This window comes from Dama dama, chromosome 18 (genome assembly GCF_033118175.1).
Source record: "Dama dama isolate Ldn47 chromosome 18, ASM3311817v1, whole genome shotgun sequence".
Taxonomy (NCBI): domain Eukaryota; kingdom Metazoa; phylum Chordata; class Mammalia; order Artiodactyla; family Cervidae; genus Dama; species Dama dama.
This window is the reverse complement of record NC_083698.1, coordinates 88,332,179-88,360,089: the sequence shown is the minus strand read 5'-3', so window position 1 is coordinate 88,360,089 and position 27,911 is coordinate 88,332,179. Positions and strand designations below refer to the sequence as shown.

Here is a 27,911-nt window from a genome sequence, read left to right as displayed (position 1 = left end):
GCAGGGTTAGAAATTGTAGGGAGGCGCCAGACCCTTAGTGAGTACCTGGTTAGAGGGAAACCACTCTGTTCTGGTTGTGTTGTGAGGTGCTAAACAAGTAAAAAGCCACAAAGTCTCGTAATTCAGTTGACATTTAATTACAAGGAACCCAGGTTCTTAGACAGGGCAGGAGATGGGAGCCAGCAGTTCCCTGTAAGCCTGAATGGCGGAGGCTAAGGAGATGGGGACAAGGGGAACATATGGGTGGGGTGGGGTTGCTGGCACAGTATGTCCTGCCCAAAGATGAGGGTAGTGGCCACTGGTAGTCTGCCCCCTCGGCTGGCCCAGGCCTGCCATCACTCCATGAGGCAGAACTCTGTCTCTTGCGGTCGCATGTTGGGTAACACATACAGAGCCACAGCTGCAAGAGCCAAGAACACCACAGGCTTCCACATCCCAAACATGTTCTGTGGGGACCAAAGACAGATGGTGAGTGCCCAGTCTTCTGAATCCTTCCCTAAGCCAGAGAATGCCCTGCTTACTGGTGCTGAGAGATACCTCAGCAACATCATTATGGTCCAGTCTCTCTTACCTCCTGGGTGACCGCTGCAGACAATGAGGGCTTAGCCCCGGCACCACTAGGCATCTGGAACAACACTATGTGGATCCCCTGAGTGGGCTGCCTCCACTCACGTCCCGTGGGGTGGAAAGAAAATCAGCCCCTGTGTGTAGGAGGCAAGCTCAGGAGCAGATTTTAGAGCATCCAAATGGTTGCCACAAAGGATTAGATGCCATGGCAGGAAAAAAGAGGGTAAATTTGGGTCCTTGGGAGAAGCAGCAGCATCATTTAGCTTGATGGAGGAAAAGTGAACTCAGAGTCAAGAGGGAGGATGATAAGACTCGGGGGGAGAAGTGAAGAAAGTGCACCATGAAGTAGAGGCCAACGTGAGGTTCTTATGCAGCCCAGACTGTGAAGGACAGATGTCCTTGAAGGATGAGTTCAAGGAAGCTGGTCACTGGCCCTGGGAGACAAACGCCAGGGTCATTACAACACCTCCAGTCACCAGGCTTGGTGACTGGCTTCCTGAGCATGTGCTGGAGTTGCTGAGGCTTCCAGACTCTGCAGACCACAGCAAATCCTGCTGATTCTTGGGACTGAAGGAAAAGCATCATTCAGGGAACATGACATCTTGGACAAGAAAATACATATACTTGGGAAATTGTTCTTATTTTATATTCTTTTTTTTTTTTAACTTAGAAGACAATTTGGATTTTGAGTCATAAGTATAAAGGCATAAGGCATAAAGTAACAGAAGAATGGTTTTAGGTAAGGACAAAGAATAACTCACTATGCTAAGGATGCATTTGCTCAGAGAAAAATGGGTCTAAAAAGATTTTTTTTCTGGTAAGTACTGCCTTATTTTATTGTGGCATTACTGTTACACCTTTTAGGTGTACCATCTTCATATTTATTTTCTGTTTGTCCTATTGTTTTCTGTTCTGTTGTTTCTCCTTTCTTGCCTTCCTTGGGTTACTTAAAAAGTAATTACTGAATATTATCTTTTGGCCTTTTGGCCATACCTCTGTATTCTAAAAAGAGGATTTTTAAGCCAAGTATAAAGATCAAAGAAAATCTCCTAAATTTGTAGAAACAGGTTCTGAGAAGAATAGAACATATGAAATGAAAGAAAAGCAAAACCATGTTGGAGGTGCAAATACAGAGTAATTCACGTGAGAAGATAACTGAAAAGGGAGCTAGAAAAACATTTACTCAGATGCTTACAACCTAACACGCACTGCAAAAAATATCAGTCTGGGACTTCCCTGGTGGTGCAGTGGTTAAGAATCTGCCCTGCAGTGCAGGGGACATGGGTTCAGTACCTCATCGGAGAACTAAGATCTCACATGCCGCAGAGCAACTGAGCCTGTTGAGACACAACTAAGACCGGATGCAGCAAATAAATAAATTAAAAAAAGAAAAATATTAGCCTGATGTTCTTAAAGGAGGAAAGAGCTGAACCCATAGATATGAACTCGTGGCCTTTTACACCAGGCAGAGCTGAGACTTTAGACTGGCTGAGGCGACAGCGGGTGTGGATGTCCCTAAGGAGTGAGTCATGTCAGGCTTTCCTTTCAGACTGCATTACTGAATTGACTGATCAAGGAAATCGTGTTTGGGGGACTTAATCAAGGTGTTTGACAAGATTTTCCATGCTGTCCTTGGAAAGAATATGAGAATTCAAGAGCAGGCTGCTGTCAGCATGAGCACTCGTGTGTGACCAGTGAGTCTGAGCCTGCAGAGGGCCTCCAGAGGCTTGCCCTCACCTGTAACTCAGGTGAAGACAAGATGGTGGCTGGTCACCCCTGAGCATGAGGGAGTGAACGTGAATATTTTGAAAACACAGGGCCAAGAGGAAAAAAACAAACAAAAACAATCTATAGGTGAGAACAGCAGACAATGGACTAGACCTCACAGAGCTGAATGGAAAATTCTGCCTTGGATCCAAAAAATCAACTGCAGGCAGAGGACAGGGAAAGAATGCTCAGCATATGCAATGTGAAAAGGGGTTTTATAAACAATACATGAAATAAATTAGCAATGTGGTATTAGTTAGCAAGAGAGCCAATGAGATCTGAGGCTGCACTAAGAGGCTGCTGAATGGTGTCTTCCTAATTACTTAGAAGTAACCAAGGAAAACTGCTCAAAATGAGGAGAGATACAGTGAAACAGGATGAAAATTCTTTTTCTTTTCTCTTTTTGGTCACACAGCATGGCATGTGGGGTCTTAGTTCCTCAACCAGGGGCTGAACCCACACCCTACCTACAGTAGAAGCACAGAATCTTAACTACGAGACCACAGTGAAGTCCAAGAGATTAGAATTTTATCTGATGCTAATACTAAGACCTTAAAATCATTCACAATTTACTGGCTGTATTACATATCCTCTCTAGGCCTTAGTTTTACCATGTATACACTGATGATAGCTACCTTGTTGGGTTGTTCCGAGAATTAAATGAGTTGATAGTTATAAGGTGATTAGAATAGTGCCTGGCATATAGTATGCATTATGTAAGAAGAGTATGTGCTCATTATTATTTTTGTGGTGTTCTATCATTTATAAAATATTTTCATATACATGAACTCATCTGTTCCTCATATGAGGAAGCCACAGGACTTAACATCTCTTGCTTACATTTGAAGAGACTAATGTTCAGATTATCCATTTTGCCCACTGGGACTAAGCCGTAAGTAAGAGACAGACTCACCCAACGTCCCTGCCACACTTGCTACTCGACTCTGAAGCCTCAGTTCCTGGATGGGAGGCAGCATACTAGGGTCAGCCAGGCTCTGGGCTAACAGGTTCCTCCCAGAGGACCCTTACCCAGGAGTTCCTTTGGCTCCCCTGGACCAGGCCTGGATGGGTGTGAGTTGGTGAAAGGTTATGGCTGAGTGCTTTGAGTGAGTCCCATCCCACAGGGAGGGACTCAGAAATCCAGGAGTGTAGAGGGAGAGAGTCCTCACACCAAAGGAGTTAAAGACCCTCCGAGAGGAGTAACTGGAATTATCTAACAGAAGGGAGGAGACAGGTTGAAGAGAAAATAAAAGGTGAGGAGGAAAACAGGAAGGAGAGAAAAGGAAACAGATAAAAGCTACAATGGTCCAGCAGTCACTCTGAACCTGCGTGTGCTCTGAGTCAACTGCACTCCATTTACAGGGATGTTAGAAGAGAGGGTGAGCAATGGAAGTGGCAGGCGGAGCATGAGAAAGGAGCCAAAACGGGTCAAGGGAGAATAGTTTACGGGTTCTGGAAGGGTTCTACTTTGGGCCGTTCTACATTCTACTGCCTGAATTTGGTGTCCTGTTAACAGATCAGATTACGTGGATTGGTACCCATAATATATCAGTTTGGTTCCCTGAGAACAAGGCATCTCTGGTGAATGGAAACTTTTCACCAGTACCACATCCTCTTCAGAAAGCCTAGCTTGGGAAGCCAATTACAACAGAATCTGACCCCCCAAAAGAGATGTGGCTTTCTTTTTCTGATTTTTTTTGGAGACCAGAATTCCCAAACCAGAGAACATCTCAGTAGGAAGTATATAATACAGTGGAGTTTGATGCCAAGGCTGACAGACAACTTAGACTGCCCTCATACAAATGACCCTGGGGCTCACAGCTCTCCAGACCTCCTCTCTCACCCAAGGGGGGAGGCGGTAATTAATAGTTATAGTGAGAACTTAGCTCTAGGGCTAAACAAAGACAAAGAGCAGCCAGGCAAGCCCTGCAGTCAGACATCTCTCATCGAAAGTAGTTGAAGGGGCTCTGAAAGTAGCCACAGGGCTGCAATCATCCAGATTTTTCCAAGCCAGAGGACAGAAACTCAAACTGTGTCAATGGTGAGCATTCCAACTCCCCACACATTAGGAAGCCATGCTATGGGCTTTGTGGTAGCCCAACGGGAAGCCAGGACTAACACTCAGTCGTTACTGTCACCTGTTGTAAAATGACAAAAGCAAACAGCAAGCCGCTGATAGAAAGGGTAAAGAGGAGAGGCCAGGGCAACCTGCAACCCCCTCTATCCCTAGGAAGGAGAGGACGCAATACCAGTACCTGTGTTAGGACGACGTCTCGGCCCACCAGCACCAGAGCAAAGCCGATATGACCACCAGGCCTACGAGAGGCAAGGAGAAGATGGGGGGATTGGGGGCAGGGGATGACTGCAACATGTCAAATGAGGAAGAGGCACGAGGAGAGACCAGGAGATGAGAGATGGTATAAAAAGACAAACATACATGAATCCAACAGATAATGAAGATGATAAAACAAAGGGAAGAGAGAAAGAGATCAAAAGGTTAAACAACAGGTCAGCGAGAGCAGTGGTGTTTCTTTTCCACAACTCAGGCCTGGTTCTTCCCGTAGGTAACCTGCAGAAGACGCAAAACTGAATGGGTTAAAAGCAGTAGCTTAGGTCCAATTCGGGACCAGGTTTCTGGCTTGTCACATCCCACTTGTATCTTGTCAAGCCAGGGTCATCTGCACCGAGACGTTTCTTGTGGATCAGTACCTCTGGGGAAGTGAAGCTCCAGGGGGTAAAGCTGGGCGCTCCAGATGTGCAGGATGTCTGCTCCGCCTGGGTCACTCTAGGAAGGGCAGTCTTCTGCCAGGCCACCTGGCCCTTTGTTAGCCACGTGTTCTGGCTGCTTTCCACCACGTCTGTGTTCTGGGCTCTGGTCCCTACCATCCCCTAGGAGTCTAATGCTGTCATTATGAGACAAAATGCACTAAAACAAGCTGACAATGGAGAAGGGCTAGTCGTGACCACAACCATCTTCCAGAGAGAAACTGGATTTGCAGGCAGTAACACATATGCCAGTAGAGCTGCTTGTAAAAGAGGTAGGACCCACAGAGGCAAGGGGACATCTCCATAAGCAGACACAAGAAATGTACTAGATTTTGAAGTATAAAAATCCAGGCTGCTGTCTAGAAAGATGACACATGAGGCAAGGAGATCTGTGAGGAGGTTCTGAATAGGCATGTGGTGGGACATAAAGACTTCAAAGAAATGGAACCTTGCAGGAGGGGCTGAGCTTACTCCTACTTCCCACATCCTAAGTCAAGGTCCTCTGCCACAAGATTGGCAGAGAATTGTAACTGGGTCCTTAGCCAGTGCCACAGACTGAACCGATAGAAAATTCCAGAAAACCTTAAGAGTTGACTGGGACATCCCACCACAAGAGACTTACTTTCTTACCCTGTGTTCAAAGGGACAAAAAGAATCAGTACTATAAACTGAGGACTTCTTCAGATACTAATCAAACCCTTCAGAAATCAGAGCCCCCAGTTAACTTCAACCAGGGCAGAGAGTCAGCTAGTATGTTCCTATATAGATGTACCAGTTGTTAAAATATAGAAATGCTTTTGTACTGTTGGTACGTTACCCAGGACACTCCTCTCCAACCTCCCAAGATCTGGTAACTAGAGGGTTAGGGCTCTGGTTGGCCTCCCGAGATTGGCCAATGGCCCTGCTGTACAGATGGAATGTCCCAGCACTTCTGATGGGTTCCGCACCCTTCCTCATGCCTGTAATACTATATAGAACCCAGGAGGCACACCAGCCTCACCACACCCCTCACGGCAACAGAAGTCAGCCCTAGGGGTGCACCCCGGGAAAGCAGGGCTGGATGACTTGCCCCGGCTGACAGAAATGCCCATCAGTGTCCTCAGCGCAGTGCTACGAGAGGGTGAAGAACCCTCCTGAAGTAACAAGGGCTACCTCATAGATGAAAGGAGGTGGGACTCCAACTAGCACACCGCGGTTCCCAGAGAAGGTGGTCCCCACCTCCATTCCCACTACCCCAGTGTGGTGCCTCAGAGCTTGCTGGCCTCTGTTCCTGCCGAAGTCCATCCAGGGACTGGACCACCCTCAAACACCGGGCACTTGCAACCAAGAGCCCATTTCCCACACAATCTAGCCTTCAGCTCTGGTTACCTTTTTGCTCTCAGAAAGTGTGAGGGGGTTGCTTTCCTCTGAAGCTTCTTCATCATCCTCCTCCTCCTGGTAGTCTTCGTCCTTAGCCTCCTGGCTGGGGAACTCTTCATCTTTCTCCTCCTCATTGTCTTTGAACTTAACCTCTTTAGGACCTGATGGCTCAGAAACCATTCCGTCCTCGGACTCCTCCTGTGTTTCCTCCTTGGCTTCCTTCTTCTTTTCCTCTTCTGTTTCCTCTTTCTTCTCCTTTGTTATACCATCCAAGGATGTGTGGCTGGCTTTATAGTACAGCACCACCTCCAGACTCTGTGGGCGGGGGGCAGGATCGGGGATGCTGCTATCACCTTCACGATGATGCTCAACTACCTCAGGAACACGTGCTTCCTGGTGTGTCATGGTGCATACACAGTACTGTGTCCCAGGACCCAACTGATGCCCCTGTGCACCAGGTGAGGGTAGCCACACCCAACTTCTCTGTGCCTGTACTACACCTACTTGGGACCACACACCTACCTGGGACCACACCTACCTGGTACTACACCTATCCGTCCATTAGCCATTTCCAACAGTTCCCAGAGCTAAAGATCCTACACCTCAACTGCTGTTTCCTACCCTTGCATGGTGGCTCCTATTTTATCCAATCCTCTTCTGCCTATGTGTACCCAGGGCTTTGAATAAATTCCTTTCTTTTCATATATTTGGTGCTTCTCTTGGGCATGTGACCCAGAAAAACAACCTCCCACCCCTCTGCCAATTGCACTGGGCTACCTGAAACAGTCATCCAGCCTGGGGGCTAGAGCTCCAGATCTGAGTGGTCTGTATTCTACCCTCCCCTTGACCTCGCAAGAAAAGGGAGGACCAAAGCACTACTAAGATGAATCTACTCTAGACGAGTTAAGAGACCGCAGAAGCTTCTCCACAGTGACCTCATCTGGTCACAACGGTGGTAAAGATGAATTTTCTTCCCAGGATCTCTGGTAACTTCCTACTTGTCTGACTACTAAGGTTATTACTCACCTTCGTGGTCTCAGGGCCGCTCTCAGTACTCTCTAGGTTTTGCTTAGCCACCTTTTTATTTTTCACCCCATTGGCATTCTTGTTCATGTTCTTGTTGCCATTCTTGCTCCTGGTTTCCTTGGTAACAGAGGACTTCTTCTCTTTGAGCTGGCGGAGCTCTTCCTGGCAGCACTGTAGCTGCCCCTCCAGCTGCTCTTGCACGGCCAGGAGCCGCCCCTGCTCATCCATGCTGGCCTGGTACTGCAGCTGCAGCTCCCGCAGCTTGGCCTGCAGTTCTTTGATCTGTTGGTAGTGGAGAGCCCATTACCCGAGGCTGGGCCTACGTGATCAGTCTGGCCCCTGCCTGGAGGTCACGGCCTTAGAATCTCCCTGCCAAAGCCCGTGGGGAGGCAGATAATACAGAAAACATGAAAACCGTGGAAAATGAGCCTCAAAAGCAGTTTTACAAAGAGGTTCTCCCTAACTTGAGGCACCTGACTTACATCTAATGTGATTAAAAAAAAAAAAAAGGATGACTTAAATTATGCTTTTACTATGAACTGGCGGGAGAATGATTGCTGGGCTAACTGAACCATGGGGCTTGATTACCTAGTGGTTTTTGATAGGAACTCCTACTTTGCTCAGGCTATTTCTCTAACAGGTCAATCATTACCATAGGAACTGTGTCGTATGCTTCTGAGACCGGACTGGGCTCCTGCACCTCGCCCTGGAAACAAAGGCAACTGCCAACCCTGCTCACTACTCACTGACTTTTGTCCTTCCTGGCTTCTGGCAGCACACTGTGGCCTCTGAGGTAGGTACCAACACGAAGCAACTGAGGCCCATGTGTTTCCTGCTCTCTGAGCTTCTCCCATGCATACAGTGACCCCCACTGGACAGTGGACTACTCCTAGTCAGAGTCAATGCCCTCTATCCCATTCCTAGGGATGCAGAGCACTCTGCTTGGTATTATGAGAAATCCAGAAGAAGACCCGGCCCTGTCCTTGAGGGGCTTACAATCTAGTTAAAGAGACAAGGTGGAATACACACAAACTAACTAAAGAAAATTGGCAGGGAAAAAAAAATGCAACTCTACATAAGTGCTCTAGGACAAAAGAAATAACAAAATGGCAGAGGGAAAAAAAAAATCATTTCAAGGGGTCTTGATGATCAGTAAATTCCAGCACACTGGGCGCCTGAGAAATGCCCGTCAGAGGCCCAGCAGACTGCCCTGCTGCCTGGGGTTCAGCCCCTGCTCCGTCCCTCCGCCAGGAGGATGGCACCTGTACAGAGCTAGCAGTGAGCTCCCGTCTCACCCTCAGCCTCTCTGAAAGGACTCCAGCCTCCTTGGGCTCTGGGGACACCTATGAGCAGCCCTGCCTCGCTGAAAGCGGTTACCTCAGTCTTGTCCTTGTCACTTGGGGAGGCGACGGGCTTCTCGAGGCCTTCCATGCACTCCTTGAATTCCTTCTCGCAGGCGTCCAGCTCCTCCTTGAGCTCCTTCTGCTCATCCAGCAGCTTCTTCATTCGCTGCTGCAGCAACTCGTGCTCCTCCTGGCTGAGCTGGTACATGGCCTGCACACTCTGCAGCTTGATCAGCACCTTGGCGACCACGTCCTCAAGGTGCTGTGGAGGGCGAGGAGTGAGGAGGGCACCCTGAGGAGCCCCTGCCCTCCACCCGCTTTCTTTGCCGGGCCCTTTTATCTCATGGGTACAAAACACTGGCCGAGAGGATCTGAAGCTGCCCAGGGGGAGAACACTGGATTTCTTCCCATGAAGAGCACATGACTGTGTTGATGAAAAGTCCAGAATCTTAGACTTCAGTCCAGATGGAACTGTATCTCCATAGGACGTGGGGAGAGCACCTCATTCATTTCCTGACGGTCACCCAGCTCAGCTCTGAGCCCGCTGCCCACTTCACCTCTCGGGCCCTTCCCCATGGCCTCTCCTAGCGAGACAAGAACCATCGTCCCCTATCTGACCGGACACCTGACTGCCTTTACCTCCACAACTCCAGGCTCAGCCAGCTCGTCGTCCATGCTGCTGCTGACGTAACTCTTGTGACAGGTGTTGGAGCTGCTGCTGCCGTAGCTCCTCTTATAGGTGTCGGAGATGCTGCTGCTGCTGCTGCTGAGGTAACTCCGCTGATAAGACTCGCTGGCACTGGTGCTGCTCTGGTAGCTCTTGAGGAGGCTCTCTTCACTGGCCTGACTGCTGCTGTAGCTCTTCTGGTAGCCCTCATCGTCATTGATGTCGCAGCTCTTGTGGCAGTTCTCGTTGCTGGCGGTCGTGCTGGCATAACTCTTCCTGTAGGAGTCCAGGCTCATCCTGATTGAAGGGGACTGGTCTTGGAGCAGCTGCATTTCTTCTAGACAGAGCTGCAGGTCGGCCTGCAGCCTCTTCCGCTCCTCCAGAAGCCGCTCCTGCTCCTGCTGCAGCAGCTCCTGCTCAGTCTTACTGGCCTCGTATAGCTCCTGCAGGGCCTGCATCTGGGCGATGATCATCTTGGACTGGCGGGAGTGGGTGGGGAGACACCAGCGTTACTTCAGACGCTGTGGTCCTTCCAGTGGAACCCCTCCTGGTGAGGATGTCTGAGATCCCAGGTCAGGGAATGGCACACCTGGCCCTCCCAGCTCACCGCAGCCCAGAACTTCCACTTAGCCTGCAGGTACCTGGCATGTTTCAATTTCTTACTCACTGGAGAAAATCTCCTAGGGCAGACACTCCGCAATGTCTGGGCTCTCATTTCCCCTGGCTTCTATGCTCTGGTAATCCTCTCTCCCTGGAGCAGCACTGAGTGGGTCTCAAGGTCACTCAGCCTCCCTTCTCTCTTCTTAGTCAGGTGGACCCATTATCCTGACCTCTGGGGTTCAGTCCCCTCCTCCACTCCCAATTCTAAAATCAGCCCTGGCCATGAACATGAGCGTACGAAGAACTCCTTCCTTGGAAGATGCAGACTTCCAATCAGGGTCTCATTATGAGTCCCTGCACCTCCTGCCTCAATTCCAAATCTGGTTTCTGGGCATGCTTCCTGGGCCCTCTGGGCCTGGCTCCTTGGCAGCTGATGCCCAGGATGACAACTGATCAGTTAAGGAAATATTTTCTATTTCCTGGTCTGGTTCCTGGTCTATGTTATCCAGGCTGAAATTGGATGCCCCTGGAACCCAATCAACCAAATCGCATGGTTTGGACTTCTGCTGCTCCCTGCATCTATCTGCCTGTCTAGGCTAATATCTGGACAAATCGATCTCACTTAAATGGAAACTGTCTTCCTGCTCTTCCTTGCCTACACTGAGGCCTCATACTAAATGCATCTCCCAATCCTGAACACACTTGTTTAGAAAATTCCACCAGTATGACCTCAGAGGCCTGACCATTCACTGGTGCTTGAGAAACATGGATTCTCTAGTCTAATGCCTCTGACCTGGCTGTTACTACTGCAAAGTTTCAATCCAATGAAGACAGTGAGGTCAGTACCAAGAACCCCATATGCTGGGAATTCCTCTCTTGGAAACAAATGGCCCCAGATATGCCTCATGTAGAACACCAAAAGGTTACAGATTTGGATCACTGGAAAGCAAACTTCTCAATCATCAATCAGCTCACAAGGAAAAGACAACATGTTTAGAGTCAGTCCTAAAGAACCCAAACAAACACTAGGCTGATCTACTTCCAACTACATCTGGAAAATGAGGTATTAAAGAGACTGAGTTCAAAGTATCAGGAGATCACAGACTTCCTCGTCATCACAGTGCTTCAGCTGGGCATCCATCTGGAGCAGCTCAGGCCAGACCTAAAGCTGTGACTAAGGAGTCCATGAGTGGGCTTTAGCTTCCTCTCTGCTCCTGGCCAACAGGCCTTCAGAACTCAGACCCTGCTATGGAGCCCCTTTCCCTAGCATGATGCTGCCCCCAGAACTGTCTCCCTGCTTCTTGCTGTGGTTACCTTGTTGTGACCACACTTTGAGGACTTAGGCCATTTGGGATCCTCGGGATTCTCCAACACTTCCCGGAAGCTGGACTCCTTGAAACGATGCAGTGCTCCTTGCAGTTCTAACTGTTCTTTTACTATGTTCTCTTGGTTCTGTATCAGTTTCTTCTGCTCCTCCTGCATGCCTTGGTAGAGCATCTGCACTTCACACAGGTCCTGTAACTTTGTGAGGAGCTCCTGACTCTGTGAGGCGGAGTGGAAGGAAGTGGGCGGCACTGTGATGGTTACACAGAAAGACCTCTGCCTCCTTCCCGCTGGGGACCCTTCCCTCAAAAGAGTTAGCTTTGCTCAGACCACCTGGGACAGGAGGGGAGTCTTTCTACACAGACCTGCTAGTGGAGGAGTAAAGACCTCCTGTGGGTGGATGTCTTTTGTTGTTTACAAAGTGATTTCAAGGACATTTTCTCCAGATGGACTAAATATCTAAAATGCTGGACAGATTCCAGAGTTGAGGATGTATTTCAAGATTTAAAGCCCTAATCGGCTATACTGAGCAGTTTTGTGTAAGGAGACTGGCGAGAAAATGAGGAGTTAAGACAAAGTTCCGTTTGCATCCTTTCACTTCTCCTCAGGTTGCTCACATCCGGGAAGGGCCTTGCAGCTGATGGCCGCCCTGGCCGACATTACCTTATGGAAGAGACCAGACTTGGGGAGTGGGAACGTGAGCCTGTGCAGCTCTTCTTGTAGCTGGCCCTGCTCCTCCTGCATCCTCCTCTGCTCCTCCAGGAGCTCACACTGCTCCATCTGCAGCTGCGCCATCTCCTTCTGGCTGGCCTTGTAACTCTCCTGCAATTCTGTCAGTCTGAAGAGCAGCGCATCACACTGTGGACGGGGCAGGGCACACAGGGCGGTCAGCGGACCACGCCTGTGTTCTGTCCTGTGATTCACCAGGGTCTCCCGCCCTGTGGTCACCGTAGACTAATCACCCTACGCCCCACTGCGACCCCTAGAGGCCTAGATGCTGAACGGGAACCCCAGCAGGCGGCTCAGGACTGGTTTGGCTGTGCTGGAAATTTTGCCTACCAGTCCTCTCTGAGGGTGGTTTTCAAGGGAGTGTTGGCAATGCCCCTCCCTTTTTACCTCCCCACTGCTTCTTTCCTCTGGTGAAGACCATTTTCCCACCGTGCTGGGAATTCTAGTTCTCCAGTTGTTTCTATAACTGATTATGTTCCTTACCAATAAGGATGTACTTTCACCCTAATTTCCCCCCATTTTTGTTTTCATCATCAGCTTTAAGAATCTTTAGAGAAGTATGATCTATTGCTGAGCTGGGGTTGAGAAGACTAAAGTATCCTGTGACTCCAAAAACCCAATCTTCTAATATCAGATTAGTCTAAATGCCCTTTTAGGACTAAAGAAAAGACTGGCTTTGTGTGCCAACATCCTTCTCCCTTCCCATGGTCCCCTCCCCTGGTAGAGAAAGTGATGAGCAGGATATGGACCTGGACCTCTCAATGGAGTTGGTGTGGTGGGAAGAGGGAAAGTGAGCCTGGGTGTAGAAAGGCAGGTGGACTACTAGGGCAGCCCAAAAAACATCTGCAGCTCTGTGTCTTGGGAAGGCCTTCCCCTGGGTACATAGCCTGCTTTGGCAGGAGTGACAGAGTACTCTAGCAGTATTTTGCATCATATTTTGACATTTTTCCGTTTCCTATCAGTGATCAGGAGCTGAAAGTACTCAATAAGGCTAACTAATAATGACTTGCATTTTACACACTATGGAAAAAAGGGAAAGTGAGGAAGGAAGGCCTTATTGATCACCAGGATTTTTCACTAAAACAAAGTGAGGAAAGAGTAGTATTCTGCTCAATTTAAAAAAGGGTAAGATTTGAGTTGAGAATTTAACTACTCTGAAGTCATGGAATAAATCTGGGAAAAGCCTAGGTTCTTCTAATAACCAGTCAGCATTCAGGGCACCAACCATGCCTTCAGACAAGAGCACCTACAATCTGCCTCAGAAAATTGGACCTTCTTTTTCTAGTTCTAATAGTCATAGTTGTGTATATGGGCCTACATGTATGTTCTCCTCCACAAATGACAGGATATCACTGTAGGTCAAATAAACAGTATAAAGTCTACACTCATGGAATCATGTGTAAAATCTTCAGGTGTTCAGACTGGACCCAGATGTATTGATTCTACTAAGCTGTAGCTCAGGCTCAAAGTGAAGATTAAGTCAAAGCTTTAATGTTAACAGCATGGATTCTGCCTCTGTTCCCTGCCTTTCCACACTCAGCTGTGACTGGACAGGAAGTCCATCAAGCCTCTCAGCTGCACGACTTCATCTCTTGCCCCTCGCCCTCCTCTCTCCAAGGCTCGGGAGACCTCACCTGTCTTAGTTACAATTACCTTATTAGCACACTTCCCCTTGTCCTCTAGGATGGACTGGGTGCTCCTGAGCTGCTGCAGCTCCTGCTGGCAGAGCAGGAAGTCCTGCTCCAGCTGGTCATACATGTGCTTCTGCCGGTCCAGAGTTTCCTGGCTGCACTGGTACAGCCGCTTCGTCTCCTGCAGCTGGGCGTGGACCTCTGCACTCTGGGGTGGGGAGGCAGACCCCGCCATTATCCCCAGAGCCCCATGGCCACACTCTCTCCTCTCAGGTAGGGGCTAAGGGGTCCTACCCTGTCCTTTCCAGGTCTAGGGGGGATTCCCTGAGATGGACCAACCCCTAACAGGCTCTCCACAGACACTGGGGGCTTCCTCTCTGGGGAGGCAGAGAAGGGAAAGTGCCTCCTTTCTACAGCCCTTTCGGACTTAAAATCACAGGAAGCCGAGCATGTTGTGACCCTCTGAGGTCACCTTTCCACTGAGCACAGTCATAGTTGTGTATATGGACCTACATATATGTTATTCATGAATGACAGGATATCATTATGGTTCTAATAGTAAGGTATAAAGTCTCCTCACCAACCGCTCCTCCACAGAACTACCATCCCTCTCTCCTGTGGACCCAGCCTCTGAAGGGAGGGTCTGCCGGGCTACCTTCTCCCTCGCCTGAAGCCTGTTTTACCTTCTCGCTGCTCTCCTGGTAGGTGGCCACAACACCCCTGAGGTGCTGCACCTCGGCCTCGTGGCAGCGCAGAGTGTCCCGCAGGTGCTGCTGCACGTCTAGCAGCTTGTCCTTCTCACATGAGATGCTCTGGCACTGCAGCTGCAGCTTCTGTAGCTGGCACTGTAGCTCCTGCGGTGGAGGGGGCCTGGGGCAGTGCCTCTGCAGTCCTCCACCCACTCCCTCTTCTGCTGGAGTCGCCCTCAGACACAGACAGTCTGAGAATCCACTGGTCCCTGCCCTGTGCTTACAGGCTGCCCTCTGGTCCAATGGGGGACTCGAGGGCAGCTGGAGTCCTGGACCTGTGGTGCCATACAGGTGGCAGCTGGAGCTATTTCAGTTTTACTCTCCTCCCCACCCTGCCCAAACCTCTTGGCACCTAAGCAGCCCCTCAACTTGGGTCACTGTTACCTTCTCACTCTGGCTTTCTACTGTGCTTTTCATGATTTTGAGCTGCCGGAGCTCAGACTGAAGTTGTAGCTGCACCTTCAAGAGCTCACTCTGCTCATCCTGGCTAGCATCGTACTTCTGCTGCAGGGCACAGAGTCTGGTCTTCAGCTCCTCGTTCTGTGATGGGGAGGATGTGGGAAGAGTGGTTACTCTCAGAAATCAGCAGACCCCTCTCCACACCAGAGTAGTTCTTTTTGCTGAGTGGACATCTTGAGGAGCTCCCCCTGGGCATTAGGGTTTAGTTTCTTCTCTGCAGCAGATGCTCCCTCATGACTACCATTCTAGAATGCAACGCTGTGTGACTTCTCCACTTGTTCTCCAGTTGACTGTACCCCTGGCTGGAGGCCAAGAGTCAGTAGAGCGCAGTCCACCTCTGCCTTCATCCTCCCTGGAAGCGGCAACTCCAGTCAGGCCCTTCTGCCCTCCCCTGGTGCCCAGCCCCATCCATGTTTACCTGGGTGATGCTATGTGACGTCTGAAACCGAAGCACCTCATTCTGTGCACACTTGAGCTCCCTCTGCAGCCGCCTCTGCTCCTCCTCGCTGGTCCGGCGATGGTGATGTAGCTCTTGCAACTCACAAGTCAATTTCTTACACTGTGTGGGCAATGGAACAGGAAGCCTGAATTACTACAGGGACCATATGCACTCCAGGAATGGACCTGGGCAGAGTACGGCAGTCCTTTTACTGGAATATTCCATGAAAGACACGCAAGGGAGACCCCAGAGTCTGATCTCTTGCCGTAGCACCTGTCCCCCTTGTAGGCCTTGTGTCTAAGGAGATGCTGCTGCCACAGGCCAGGAGAAGGTAAGAGCGAGGCAGTGAAGGGGCTGGCCTTCCCCTACCTTGCTCTGCATGTCAAGCATCTGCTCCTTGGCTCCCAGCAGCTGCTGCCGCAACAAATGCATTCCAGGATCGGGCTCCAGGAAATCCTCTTCTGAGGTCTGAGACTCTGCTGACTTCATGGTCCGTAGCGTTTCGGACTCCAGCCACCTTTCTGTTGCTCTTCGTGTTCTGTAATTCAGAAACCCAGAGCCACATTCAGGAGAGAGCTCTGCCCAGCACCACCTGCCAAGTATGCCTGGTCCTAATGCCTTCATTTAAGGCAAAAGGCAGTTAAGGAGTCTTCTCTTGTGATTGACCTCTCAAACACACTTAGAAGATGACAGAAAAGGCCCCCAGCACCTCAAGCTGCAAAGGCATGTCTGGCTCTGGGAGACCCTAAGGGTCCTAGTCCAGTCGGGCTCCAGGCTGGGACTGGAGCCAAGCCAGCTCCAGTTTGGAGGCAATGCATCCTTAGACTGGATCAAGTCTGGGAGGACAACAAAGGAATTGCTTCTCCTTTACTCCAGAGCAGAGTCAGTTAGACCTAACTGCCTAGAGTGAAAGAAAATGAAATTTCAGAACTCGCCCAGCTCTAGTTCTGAGACATCTGGTTGGATTCCCATACCTGCTTCTCAGAAGTATTTGAACCCTTCAGATACCATGGGAAGGACCAGCTCTCCCACAGTGGAGGGAGGCTGGGGAGCCTGACATCAGCCTTCGCCGGTTCTACTCAGAGAACTGCCCTGTCCTAAAGAACCCTGTGGGCCTGTGGGCTGTACCTCTCACTCTCCAGATCCGCAAGCTGCCCTGTGAGGCTGCTGTTGCTCTCCTGCAGGGCCCGGTACTCCTCGTTCAGGAAGTGGTAGCGTTCCCGCAGTTGCTGCAACTCTTCTGCAGAGGACAGGTGGAGAGGTGAGAACCAAGGGAGGAAGCACAGATGACCAGCCCCCAGTTTTCCAGCCTAGAAATCTGGCTGCAGAAAGCTGAAGAGTTTCTTTTTCTAGAGACAGATGAGATACCCCATGCAGAGGTTTAGAAGACTGGGCCTGAAAAGTTTCATGTTGCAATGGGTCTTTGTCCTATTTCAGTGTGCTGCCCTTCTTTTCAACTTCCCAGAAGACTGGCCCTGGGTGTCCATCTTCAAAACCTCAACCAAGAGGGCCAGGGGAGAGGGGGGGCGCAGAGGTGGCAGGGGAAAAAAGCAAAACCAACCAAGACAGTGTCTTCAGATTTTTAGGAGCTTTTGAGGGTTTAATTAATTAACTGTGAGGAATTTTGGTTTATTGTGTTTAAGGTTCCCATTCAACTGTTTATGGTTACTGTCCTTACACTTTTAGTACAAAAAGCTAAGAGTGTGAACTGCCAGTCCTCAGCTTTCAAGACAACTCAGGCATCTTTGCACTTCTTGTTGTCCTTTTACTTCCTTTATCATCACACCCAATCCATCGGCCTGCCTGTGGTCAAGAATTTTTTCTAATGATCTTTTTCATCTGCCGACAAAAAAGCCCACCACAATCGAAGCCACAAATCATACATCCTCAAGCATCAGCAGAGATTTGGTTAAAATGCCCCAGCACAGATCCTAAGTTCCAGATACCAACACTTTTTCATGATGTGAAAATAGAAACATACATATCTGCTTTGTTTTTTCATGATTAAGAATTAATTCTCTCAGAATACTAATTCTACCGATGTTTAAAGAACACTAACTTGCTCCAACTAGAGCCCAAGGCCTATCCTTCCCGCTGTAAGAGTCAACACCCTCACATTCACTTCTAGTGTTCCTTCATTAGTCCAACCGAAAGTCTTTGGCATACTCCAGATTACCGTAGAAGGAAGGAAACTAATCTTTAATAAAAACTAACCATGTGCTAAGCATTAGACCGGATGATTCCAGCCTTGGAGTTAGTTGTGTGTGAGTGCTTTCAGCATACTAGGCATTTCATTTAATCCCCAAAATAGCCCTATAAGGTTTTCTTTCTTTCTCCCTTTTTAAATAAACTTTTAGTGTTAGAATAGTTTTTGATTTACAGAAAAGTTGCAAAGATAGTGCAGAATTCCCTGGGAGTATTCTCACCTAGCTTGTCCTCTTGTTAACATCTTTCCATGGGTACATCTGTCATGAGTAAGGAATGAACACTGGTACATTACTGTTAACTAAACTCTATACTTTATTCAGATTTTTCTACGTTTTCCCTAAGGTCCTTTTCCTGTTCCAGAATCCCATCCAACTATAAAGTTTTATTAATCAATTTTCACAGCTATGGAAACCGTGAGATAATAACCAGGCTAAGTTTATCCTGCTAATTAGCAGAGCTGAGATTCTGAACAGCCCAAGCCTTCCCACTGTGTTAGCCTCCTTCTCAGAGTATATCAGTCCAAAGGCACTTCTGAGAGGCCTGTTACAGCTGGGAAAACTTGCAGTTCTTTTGATTCCTTGTTGACTGCCTCTGCTTGACCTGGCCTAGTACAGGGCCTCCCATTATACTCAGATCATAAATCTAGCCTCAGAATAAAGGCAAAGTCTCTGATGTCATGAAGCCTAGCAACTCGCTGGGAGACTCTGAGCAGACTCAGAGCTTTTGTGTACCTCATGTATTACTGGAAATAACCTCTGTCCCTCGCCAGCTGTCTTGCGCTCTGGTTTGTTGCCCCCTAGACTTCTCCTTGGGGAGGGCTGTGTGCTATGCTGTGCTTAGTTGCTCAGTCGTGTCTGACTCTTTGTGACCCCGTGGACTGCAGTCCACCAGGCTCCTCTGTTCAAGGGGCTTCTCCAGGCAAGAATACTGGAGTGGGTTGCCATGCCCTCCACTCACATTCTTTGCCATCTGAGCCACTAGGGGAGTAGGAAGGGCTTTATGGCTCTGTGAGGAAGAATTCTCAGGGGACATCTCCATGGTACTATTTTTTTTTTTTTTTTTATTAGTTGGAGGCTAATTACTTCACACATGGTACTATTTTTTATACCACCATAGACTGGTTACATGACCTCAAGCTTTTCTCTCTTATAGTCTTGAATCCCATCTAGAAGTTTCCTCTACAGGCTCCCAATTCATGATCTAAGCCCACCTTCTTGCATCCTAGCTCCCTCTGCTTGATTTGACTCACAGACCAGGAGAAGGGCTCACTTTCTCATACCTTGCATCTCAGAGAAATCTGAGAGACTGAAACTATTGGAAGGGTCAGAGTTCTTCATGTCTATTTCTGCACGGAGGGAGGTGATCTCCATCTCATATTCTCCTCGGATTCGGTCCATGTCCTCGAGTTCATTCTGCATCCGGCAGATGTCCTCCTGCAGGGAGGCTATGTCACTGTCGTGTTCGGTCGCGGAGTCCTCCGCTGCTTGCCGCAGAGTCTGGATCTCAGCCCGGGCTAAATGCAACTCCTGTTCTATTTCCTTAAGTTCACATTCTTTTTCACGCTCTAACAGGGAAATCTCCTCCCGCAGGGACCGCAGCTCACCTGCAAAGCCCAAAGATAATATTGAGATGATCAAGAGGATAACCAACCATATTCTAGGGGCACAAAGTTAAAGGCAGGCTTATTTCTTATCTGGAAACTCCTGACAACCTGGTCTCTACCCCATCAGAGAAGTATAGCTTCACCTAATATGGAATAAAGGGAATACCTAAGAGAACAGAGTGAATCTAGGTAGTTAGGTGCAGTAGGAAAGCAGATCTTGAGGCTTGGCATCAAAAACAAATTAGGCCAAAAAAAAAAAAAAAAAAAGAAAAACAACCCAAAAGACAAACAAACAAACAAAAACAAATTAGGCTACCCCAAACAAAAAGTATTAGGTACTTCTAAGAAATCACCTGATAGTTAAAGACCAGACCTAATTTTCAGCATTTTACTTATGCCCTGAGTCTTCCCAAAAAGTCTCTCACTAAAAAAACACTTATAGACTATTCTCATCTAGTCAGTCTGGGAGCTTAGAAATTACAGAGCCTCAGATTTTCCATGAACTGCTTGTGTAAGTACTGGTCCCAAAAGAATGTGTATTTAGAGCTCACAGCTGAAATTCAAACGTAAGCTCATCGCAAGGTAATCAAACATGGGGAAATAAACTAGATGCCAATCAATAAGGGATTGTTTAAACTGAAGAAGATGAAATAGAATATTGGCTGCCATTTAAAAGAAAGTGGCAGATCTATAGAGAAAACATGAAAGGGTTTCCATAATATACTAACTACAAAGAAAACTGAGCTGTAAAATACATGGTATTATCTCATTTTTGCAAAAATATTTATATGTATAATATATAACACAAATATACAAAGACATAGAAAAAGGTCTGGAAAGATAGAAGTCCTCAACCATAAAACACAGTTGCTACTAAGGAATGATTTAGCATATGAGAGAGACTTTTACTTTCCACATCATATATATTACTGCTTTGTAACTTTTCACAACAAGCCTATATTTTATAATAGGTTTTAATGTACAAAATAAACATGTCAGAGCTCTCAGTATCTGTGGAGCATCTCAGGGTTTCTGAACAGAGGTACCCAGGAGAAACTAAAAGTGGAGCAAGAGTAAAAGATATTGCCACCAATACAGAATCCAAAATTTGGGGGTCAGGATTAGGAAATTAGGATTGAGTTAGGAGGGTCAGGACCTTCCCACAAACTCTTTGCAAGGCACCCTCTCCCTAACCCTTGCCCCCAACTCCCTTCAGATTTCAACTTTCCCTAGCCTCTCCCCCCACCTTCTCAAAAAATTAAGCGAAGTCCTTCATTAAATGCTCTCATAGGCCCTTGTACTTTTCAGTGTGTGTGTTATTAAAACGCTGGCCTCCCCTTCACTTGTAAGCTTCATCAAGACAGGAATCATGTCTGTTTTGCTCACCATTACAGCTCCAGGATCTGCCAGAGACCCTGGCATAACGCACTCAATAAATACTTGCTGTATACATGCATAAATGAAGCAGGGGATACAACTAGTTCACAAACTTTTACTGAGGACCACGGGTGCAGAATTGTATGTTTGGGTATTAAAAACACACACACACACACACACACACTAGAACAGAAAACGGAGGTTTGAGAAGAAAAACTTGGACATACTACAGACATAAATGCTGAGCCGATGGGGAGTCCGGAGGCAGGGTTAAGGTCTCCGGCCCTACACTGCCAAGCTCACAGGTGCGGTTCCAGGCACACCTTTTGCCAGTCTTCCCTTCTCTACAAGCATCCTAGCAGTCTCCTCTACTTAGACAATTAAACAAGTATTAGTTGATCACCTCTGTGCCAAGCCCAAACATCTCTGCTTAGATTCTCTGACTTCCTTCCTATTTGAAGGAAATATAGTCCTTGCTCTTTTTACTACTGAACGGTCTGCCTCTTGGAGCATATAGCCTAGTGGGGGAGACACACAAGTCACAGGCCATTAGGATAAAGGCCCAGGTGGGTTTTCTGTCGGAAACCTCCATTTCCCCACTCTGCCCCTGATGTTCAGGTTCAGGTATCCCTGAGGTTCTCCTCTATGTCTTTAAAAAAAAAAAAAAAAGACATTCTTAGATCCACTGAAGAATGGCAGAGGGTCCCTCTAAACCTTGAAAAGCTCTTAATTAGAAACACACAGGGGCAGAGGGGTGGAACTTGCGGGCACCAGGGAGGACCTTATCGGAAGGCTGGGCTGGACGGCCCCTCACTGGGGTGGCCTCGCTAGGAGTTGGAAAGGCCGGACTGGGGTTCTGAAGAGCCGGCGCCGGTTGACAGTGAGACTGGGACCGTCGGGGCGATGCCGAAGGCCCTGGAGCCGGGCGAGGGGCACAGAAAAATCAGTTCTCACTCACTGGTTATGGCCTCCATCTCACCGGCCTGCCCCCCACCAAGCGGTCTCTCTGGGGGGGCCTCCCGCCGCCGCGGGTCCCAGCCCCCCGAGGGGCTGTGGCGGCCGGAACGGCCTCTCAACACCAGCTACCTCTGAGGCCGCGCGCGCCCCCTCTTGGCGGAAACGGGCAACGCGCGTGCGCAAAGATTCCTCACCCGCGGGGTGGGGTCTGGGCGCCTTCCCCATACCTTCCCTCATAGCTCAGTGGGTAAAGAATCTGCCTGAAAGGTAGGACACCAGGGTTCGATTCCTGAGTCAGGAAGATCCCCTGGCGAAGGAAATGGCAACCCACTGCAGAATTCTTGCCTGGAGAATCCCATGGACAGAGGCGCCTGGCAGGCTACAGCCCACGGGGTCGCAAAGGTAGGATACGACTTAGCGACTAAACCAACACCAGCCAGACCTGCAGCCCTCCGCCCCACCCCTACCCCAACCCTGCACTTAGGTGAGGTCTAATGCTCTAGCGGATCCTTTCTTTCATCATACCAACATGATCCAGTGTGACCCATCCCCCAAAAACGAAACACCAGGAGCTGTCCCTTGGCTTCCTTTCCGTTGTTTCTCTGCTTCTCTCCAAGACATGACTACTGGAATTATGCATACTCACCTTTTCCATTTCACCTCCCCTTTCCTCTTCAAGTTGAGTACAGTCAGGCTTCTATCTTCACTGAAACGTCTCAGAGCCTTCCGTCTTGCCCAATCCAATGGCCGTCTTACTTAGCAACTTTTGACAGCGCTGATCACTGTCTCTTTGAAGCACTTTTTGTTCTTGGCTTCCAGGTCACCAAATGCTTCAGTGGTTCCTCCCCTACTTCAGTTTCCGTTCATTTCACCTTGCCTGTGAGACTTTTAACTTCCAGAGCATCCCTGGGACCAGACCCTTTTCTCTCCTTTTCCTGTATCTCTCCATGTGATTTCACAGTGATCTCCCATGGATTCAAATGTCATCTATATGCTAATGACTCCCAAATTTATATCTCCAGTCCTGGTTTCTCCCCTGGTTCTAGATTCATATATCCAGCAGCTTCCTTTAATATATTTACTTAGATGTCAATAGCCATTTCAAACTCAACATGTAGAAAACATGTCTTAAAGGGTTCTCCTAGCCCTAAAATTTGTTTCTTGTCAAGTTGTTCCCATCCATTCAGTTTCTCAAGGCAAAGTCATCTTTCATGCCTCTCTTATCCCCCAATCCAATTCAGCAAGTCCTGAGAGCTCTAAATTTCAAATTGTATTCTCAATCATCTCCATTTCTACTGCTCTAATCCAAGCAACCACCATTTCTTTGCTGGACTATTGCAATTATTTGCTGACCAGACTCAACTGTTTTGACTCTTCTGTTGTCATTCAATTTCCACAGAGTAGCCAAAGTATTCTTTTAAGAATGTAAAGTGGATCATATCCCTCCAGCCCTGGCTAATACCCTCCCATGTTTTCCACTATACTTAGAATACAAGTCAAACCTCTCAGCTGGCTTATAAGGTCCTCTGTAATCTGAACTCTCCCACTTCCCAGAACTCTCTCTTAGCAAAATCCTCCACATGCACTTTGCTCCAACCACAATGGCCTTCATTCTGTCCCTCAAGCACATGAAGCTTATTCTTGCCTCTGAGCTTCTGCAGTTGCTAGTTCACCTACCCAGTGTGCACATCCCTCAGATCTTCTTCATGATTCAGGTCTTAGCTCAAATGTCTCCTTCTCAGACATTTCTAATTACTCTATCAAAAATACACTTCCATCTTACCCCCGTCCCTATCATGTTGTTATATTTTTTCCTAGTATTTATTTTCTTCCTGAACTGATGGTGTTTGTCTGTTTTCTGCCTCTCCCATCAGAATGTACTCTTCATTAGAACAGGGATCTGATCTATGTTGTCTATAGCTGGTCCTCCAAGTATGCAGGTACTCAATAAATGGTTGATAAAGCATATAAATCAGCCCTATTTTACAGCTAAGGAACTGAGTCTCATAAAGATAAAAGTGACTTGCTCAAGATCACAAAGCTTGTTATGTGCCAGAGCTGAGCTCAAGAATCTAGGTGACCTGAGAACAATGCTCACACTCTTTCCCCAGAGCAACATGGCTCCTGCAGTTTTTCTCCCTCCCCGAATGGCAGTCCACTCCAGAATTCTTGCCTGGAAAATCCCATGAACAGAGGAACCTGGTGGGCTATAGTCCATGGGGTCGCAAAGAATTGGACACAACTGAGTGACTTACACTTTTACCTCCCCACCCACCTCAGCGCCTTTATTGTCTACTTTTTCTGTTTTATTTTCTACCTTTGCTTGCGTCTTCTTTCCCTTCTCTTTCCCTCCTCCTCTCCCACCTTGGCTTGATCCTCTCCAGGCCTGCTTGCCAGCCTTCCTTATTTTTCCATTTATACTTCTCTTTTGGCTTGATCTCAGTTCTCCCTGGAGAGTCCCTGCTGTTTTCTAGGGCAACTCCCCAAAACCTTCCCAAGGCCCACAGATGTAACAAAACCTGCCTCTTTATTTGGTGGAACAGTGGACTGTAGGATGCCTGCTTTGCTGCTTCCCAGAGACGTGGGCGTTAGGGAAAAAAAAGGGCTTTGGGGGCCACTAGCTCGGTCCTAGGTAACAAGAGAAGCATTCTCATCTGCTTCCCTTAAAAGATGCACTGAGTCCCCTCCTGTCACTTCTCATTGGCTCACCATTCTTCCCATGATGCTCTTGGAGGGATGGGGGGAAAAGTGATATGGTTTGCAATTTAACCGTGACTACCTACCCCTGGCACTGACCAGGAGAACAAAGAAAAGGGGATGCAGGTGTGAAGGGGAGAGACTGAGGGGAGAAGAAGGAGTTAGCCTCAAGGAAAGGGGATGAAATGGGAGGGCAAAAAAAGGGAAGGAGGAGGGGGACAGAAGAGTCAGTTAGAGGTGCAGGGGAAAAAAAAAAAAAAGGAAATTAAGAGTGTAATGGAGAGATGAGGAGAAAAAGGTAAGAACAGTAGAAGAAACTGAGGACAAAGTACCAAGCTCGGCTCCATTGGTCTGCTGTGCCTCTGCTAAACCCTTAAGACACAACTACTCGGATGACCGCCAGTCCAAGTGCAAGGATTTACCTTGGAGTTGCTGGATCTGCTTAGTGAACACCTCTGCCTGCTGGGCACTGGCCAGCCGCTCGTCCTCCAGGAGCCCTGCAGGGACAGGGGAGCTGGTGTCAGGCTGGGGACCCAGTGCCTTTGGGCCCAAGACCTCCCACCCCATGGCAGGCACTCACCCTGCAGCTCCAGCGAGTCATCCTCATGCTGCCCTGCCAGCTCCCGGGTCTCCTCCAGTTCTGCCACCAGCCGCAGCACCTGAGCCCTCAGCTCCTCCAGCTCGGTCTCCGTGAGGCTCAGGCCTCGGTGCTTGCCGACTGACAGAGAGCCCTCGTTGCCACCTTTCTGCCCTGGATCATCCTCTTCTTCCATCTCTTCTTCCTCCTCTTCCTCCTCCTCCTCTTCCTCCTCATAGAGAGCTGGGAGTAACACTTCCCCTAGGAGAGACCCCCCACAACATCCCGCCAGCGAGTAAGAGCCAACTTTCTTCCACAGCCCTTAGAGGGCCCTCTGCCTCACTGTCCTTAGAGGGCAGAGATGGTATAATAGTGCCACCTGGTGTCCCCCAAGGAGCCCCTGGGCAGCACCTGCATGCCTGAGGAGACCTGAGGTGTGAGAGTGAAGTTTGGAGGTATCCATCCCCCTCCCAGGCCCTTTCTGGACCAACATTGCCTCTGGGGCCTCCAAGGACTGCCTTCAGGTGGACTGAACAGCCAGGGACCGGCTTGCACAAGGATACCTGCTTCTTCCATCCTTGTCTCTGGGCACAAGTAGTCAAGAAAGGATTCAGACACTGGGTGTGTCTTTAAGCCAAACAAGGCAAGGATTACAGTTTGGGGGTTTGCACAAAGTTTACAAATGATCCAGGTGGCTTGTGAGAAACTAGCCTTTCCATGATAAGAAAGTATTGCCTGTCAGTAGGCAGAGAAAGAGAACAATTGAATGAAATGATCTAAAGGTTTTACTGGACAAACACTGGGGCTGTTCCAAATATATTCCATCGAATAGCCTTTTTGAAATTTTCTACCAAGTCCACTTTTCTTTTCCTTGCTGAGTGTCCAGGGGTCTCCCTTCCTCCCCTGCTAACCACAAGGCAGTTTTTAGGGGGAAGTCATAGGTTGTACTTGTGTGTAAAAGAAAGCCTGCCATTTTAATGAGTTAAGAAACTGGGGTGTGCTGGTCCCCAGTCTCTGGCTGGCAAGCACCCCCTCCTTTACTGCAATGCAGTTCCTCTAAATAGCAAAACCTTATCTGGATGGCAACTGTTTTGTTTTAAAATTCTGAATCTCTGGCCTGGTTTTGTCCAGTAACCACAGCCTAAGATTCATCTGGGACTCCTTGCATCATCTGTCTCCCCGGGGTCAGGGAGGGGGGCAAGATTGTCCACACTGGATGTGCACAGGGACCTGGGGACCCTTCACAGGAAGTCCTGGCAACAGGACCAGCATCCTTCTAGCATCCTCCTGGTGTTGGCAGCAACTGCCAAGTCGCATGGGTGTGGTAGGAACACACGTGTGTTGGGAGGTTGGCCTTTTCAGCAGCCCCCTTCCCAGGCTCCCTCTTTCAGGCAGTAAGGTAGCCTAGAGAACCAAAGCCACCAGGCTTCCATTTGAAGTCAGTGGTGGTGGCACCAGAAAGATAGTTCACAAGTTCACTTCCCTGTTTTTCAGAATAAGAGACAGCTTGAGATCTGGGTCGGGAGGCAGAGAGAACAAACCCCCTGCTGAAAGTCAGCTTCAAAGCTCTGTCCAAAGAGGCCTCTTTCTGTCTGGCAGCTCCCTCGGGACACACAACCTGGTTAGCTGGTGATTAAAACCCCAAAAGGATGTACCTTGAACTTCCCTCAAAGCCTGAGCCCTGAGGAGGGCTAGGGGCTGCTGAGCTGAACTAGGGGGAAGGTGTGTGTCCTGGCTCAGAGTTCTGGGGGGTCAGAGGGAGGAAGGAAAATTGGGTGAGGGGGAAGGAGAGAAAGCTTTATGGGAAAACTCACCCTCCATAGCTTGCATTCCCCGCCGTTCCAACGACCCCCAGCGTTGGCCCTTCTTCCTCTCGCAACCCTCAGACACCTCGTAGGAGCCTAAAGTGGTCACTGTGGGTCCTGTGAGCAAGGAGACAGGAGGGATTGTGGGGTGCTGGGGTGAGGCAGGGAGGGGAAGGGACACACCTTCTAGCCCTTCGGAGTCCTGGGGGTTTTCATCCCAGTGGAAGTACTTGGCTCACTCTGCCAGGCGCTGCGATTCCTCTCCCCAAGCTGCCCCTCAAGCTGGGCCTCTGGGGACACCGCCCTGCCCTGCCCATCCTCCGCTGCAACCTCAGTTCCAGGCTCCTATCCCTTGCACAGGCAGAAAGGGTGTGTGTCTCTTTAGCCCAGAGGGGACGGGGGGTGGGGGAAGATGGACAAGGATGGCAGAGGGTGGGAGCCAGTAAAGAGGCTGAAACGGTGAGGTGGTGCGCCTAAAGGGAAGGTGGGGAGGGGGGACGGCGATGGCTGGCGGGGGTCGTGTGGACCGGAGCCCCTCCCCTCCCCTCCATCTCTCCCTAGACTTCGTCCACCGCACCCGCGCCCCGCGCTCAGAAGCTTTAGGGGTGCGAGTGGGTGCAGGATCTATAGAGCTCCTAGGGCTGGAAGCAGTATGAGGCTGGAGAGTCGAGACTGAGAGGGCTCAGGGCAGGGACTGTCAAGGAGGATGCGGCCAGTGTGGGGAAGACCCAGCCGGGAAAGATGGAGACCGGGCCCGGGTCGGGGGCGGGATGGAGGGAGGAGGAAGACTTCGGACGTCAAGGTGGGGAGTAGCGGAGGGGGGGAGAGGCCGTGGGGGTCTGGAGGGAGGAGAGGTGGAGAAGAGGAAAGAGCGGCAGTGGAGAGGTGAGGGAGGGGCGCTCTGACCTGGGCCCGGGCAGCTCCAGCCCGAGGCGCCCGCGCCAGCCCCGGCGCCCGCCTCCATGGCCGCTCTCGCCGCCGCTGCCGCCGCCCGGAGCAGACGCCGCCGCCGCCGCCGCCGCCGCCGCCGCCGCGAGGCCGGGTACCGGAGCCGGGTGCGCAGGGGAGGGACGGCGGGCCGGCCGAGGGGGCGGGGCCTGGCCGGGCCACCTGACACCGCCCCCGCCGCCGCCCGGAAGCCGGTCGGCAGCCGCAGCTCCCGGGTGCCCCGAGGCCGAGCGAGCGGGCGACGGGAGGAGACCCGCGCGGGGAGTGCGAGCAGCCAGGAGTCGGCTCCGCTGGGGGACCCCTCGGCTCCTTGT

The 27,911-nt window shown here is 49.6% G+C and overlaps 1 protein-coding gene across 2 annotated transcripts; it reads right to left on the bottom strand.

The window, feature by feature from the left end:
• Nucleotides 1–151: 151 nt before the first annotated feature.
• CCDC136 (coiled-coil domain containing 136) lies at nt 152–27,613 on the bottom strand. Of its 2 annotated transcripts, XM_061165744.1 has the most exons (18): nt 27,556–27,613; nt 26,659–26,766; nt 24,848–25,105; nt 24,690–24,764; nt 18,913–19,236; nt 16,554–16,665; nt 15,795–15,963; nt 15,405–15,545; nt 14,912–15,067; nt 14,462–14,632; nt 13,801–13,986; nt 12,082–12,276; nt 11,410–11,637; nt 9,468–9,974; nt 8,863–9,090; nt 7,486–7,767; nt 6,469–6,774; nt 152–446 (listed from the first exon to the last, which is right to left on the bottom strand). In XM_061165744.1, exons 1-18 carry the CDS (start codon nt 27,611–27,613, stop codon nt 336–338), a joined length of 3,615 nt encoding a protein of 1,204 aa, XP_061021727.1. In that variant the 3' UTR covers nt 152–335. The 2 variants fall into 2 exon arrangements, with proteins under 2 accessions (XP_061021727.1, XP_061021728.1); XM_061165745.1 differs by lacking the exons at nt 152–446; nt 6,469–6,774; nt 7,486–7,767; ... (5 more) ...; nt 14,462–14,632; nt 14,912–15,067 and adding an exon at nt 1,216–4,696.
• Nucleotides 27,614–27,911: the final 298 nt, after the last annotated feature.

Bases quoted from the DNA above. Each gene is read 5' to 3' on its own strand.
- CCDC136 (XM_061165744.1), bottom strand. From the start codon at position 27,613: ATGGAGGCGGGCGCCGGGGCTGGCGCGGGCGCCTCGGGCTGGAGCTGC. The intron at 11,638-12,081 runs GTAATGTCGGCC...TCCGCCTCACAG, and splicing joins AGTCTGGTCTCTTCCATAAG to AGTCAGGAGCTCCTCACAAA. The intron at 9,091-9,467 runs GTAAAGGCAGTC...CGCCCTCCACAG, and splicing joins CTGAGCCTGGAGTTGTGGAG to CACCTTGAGGACGTGGTCGC.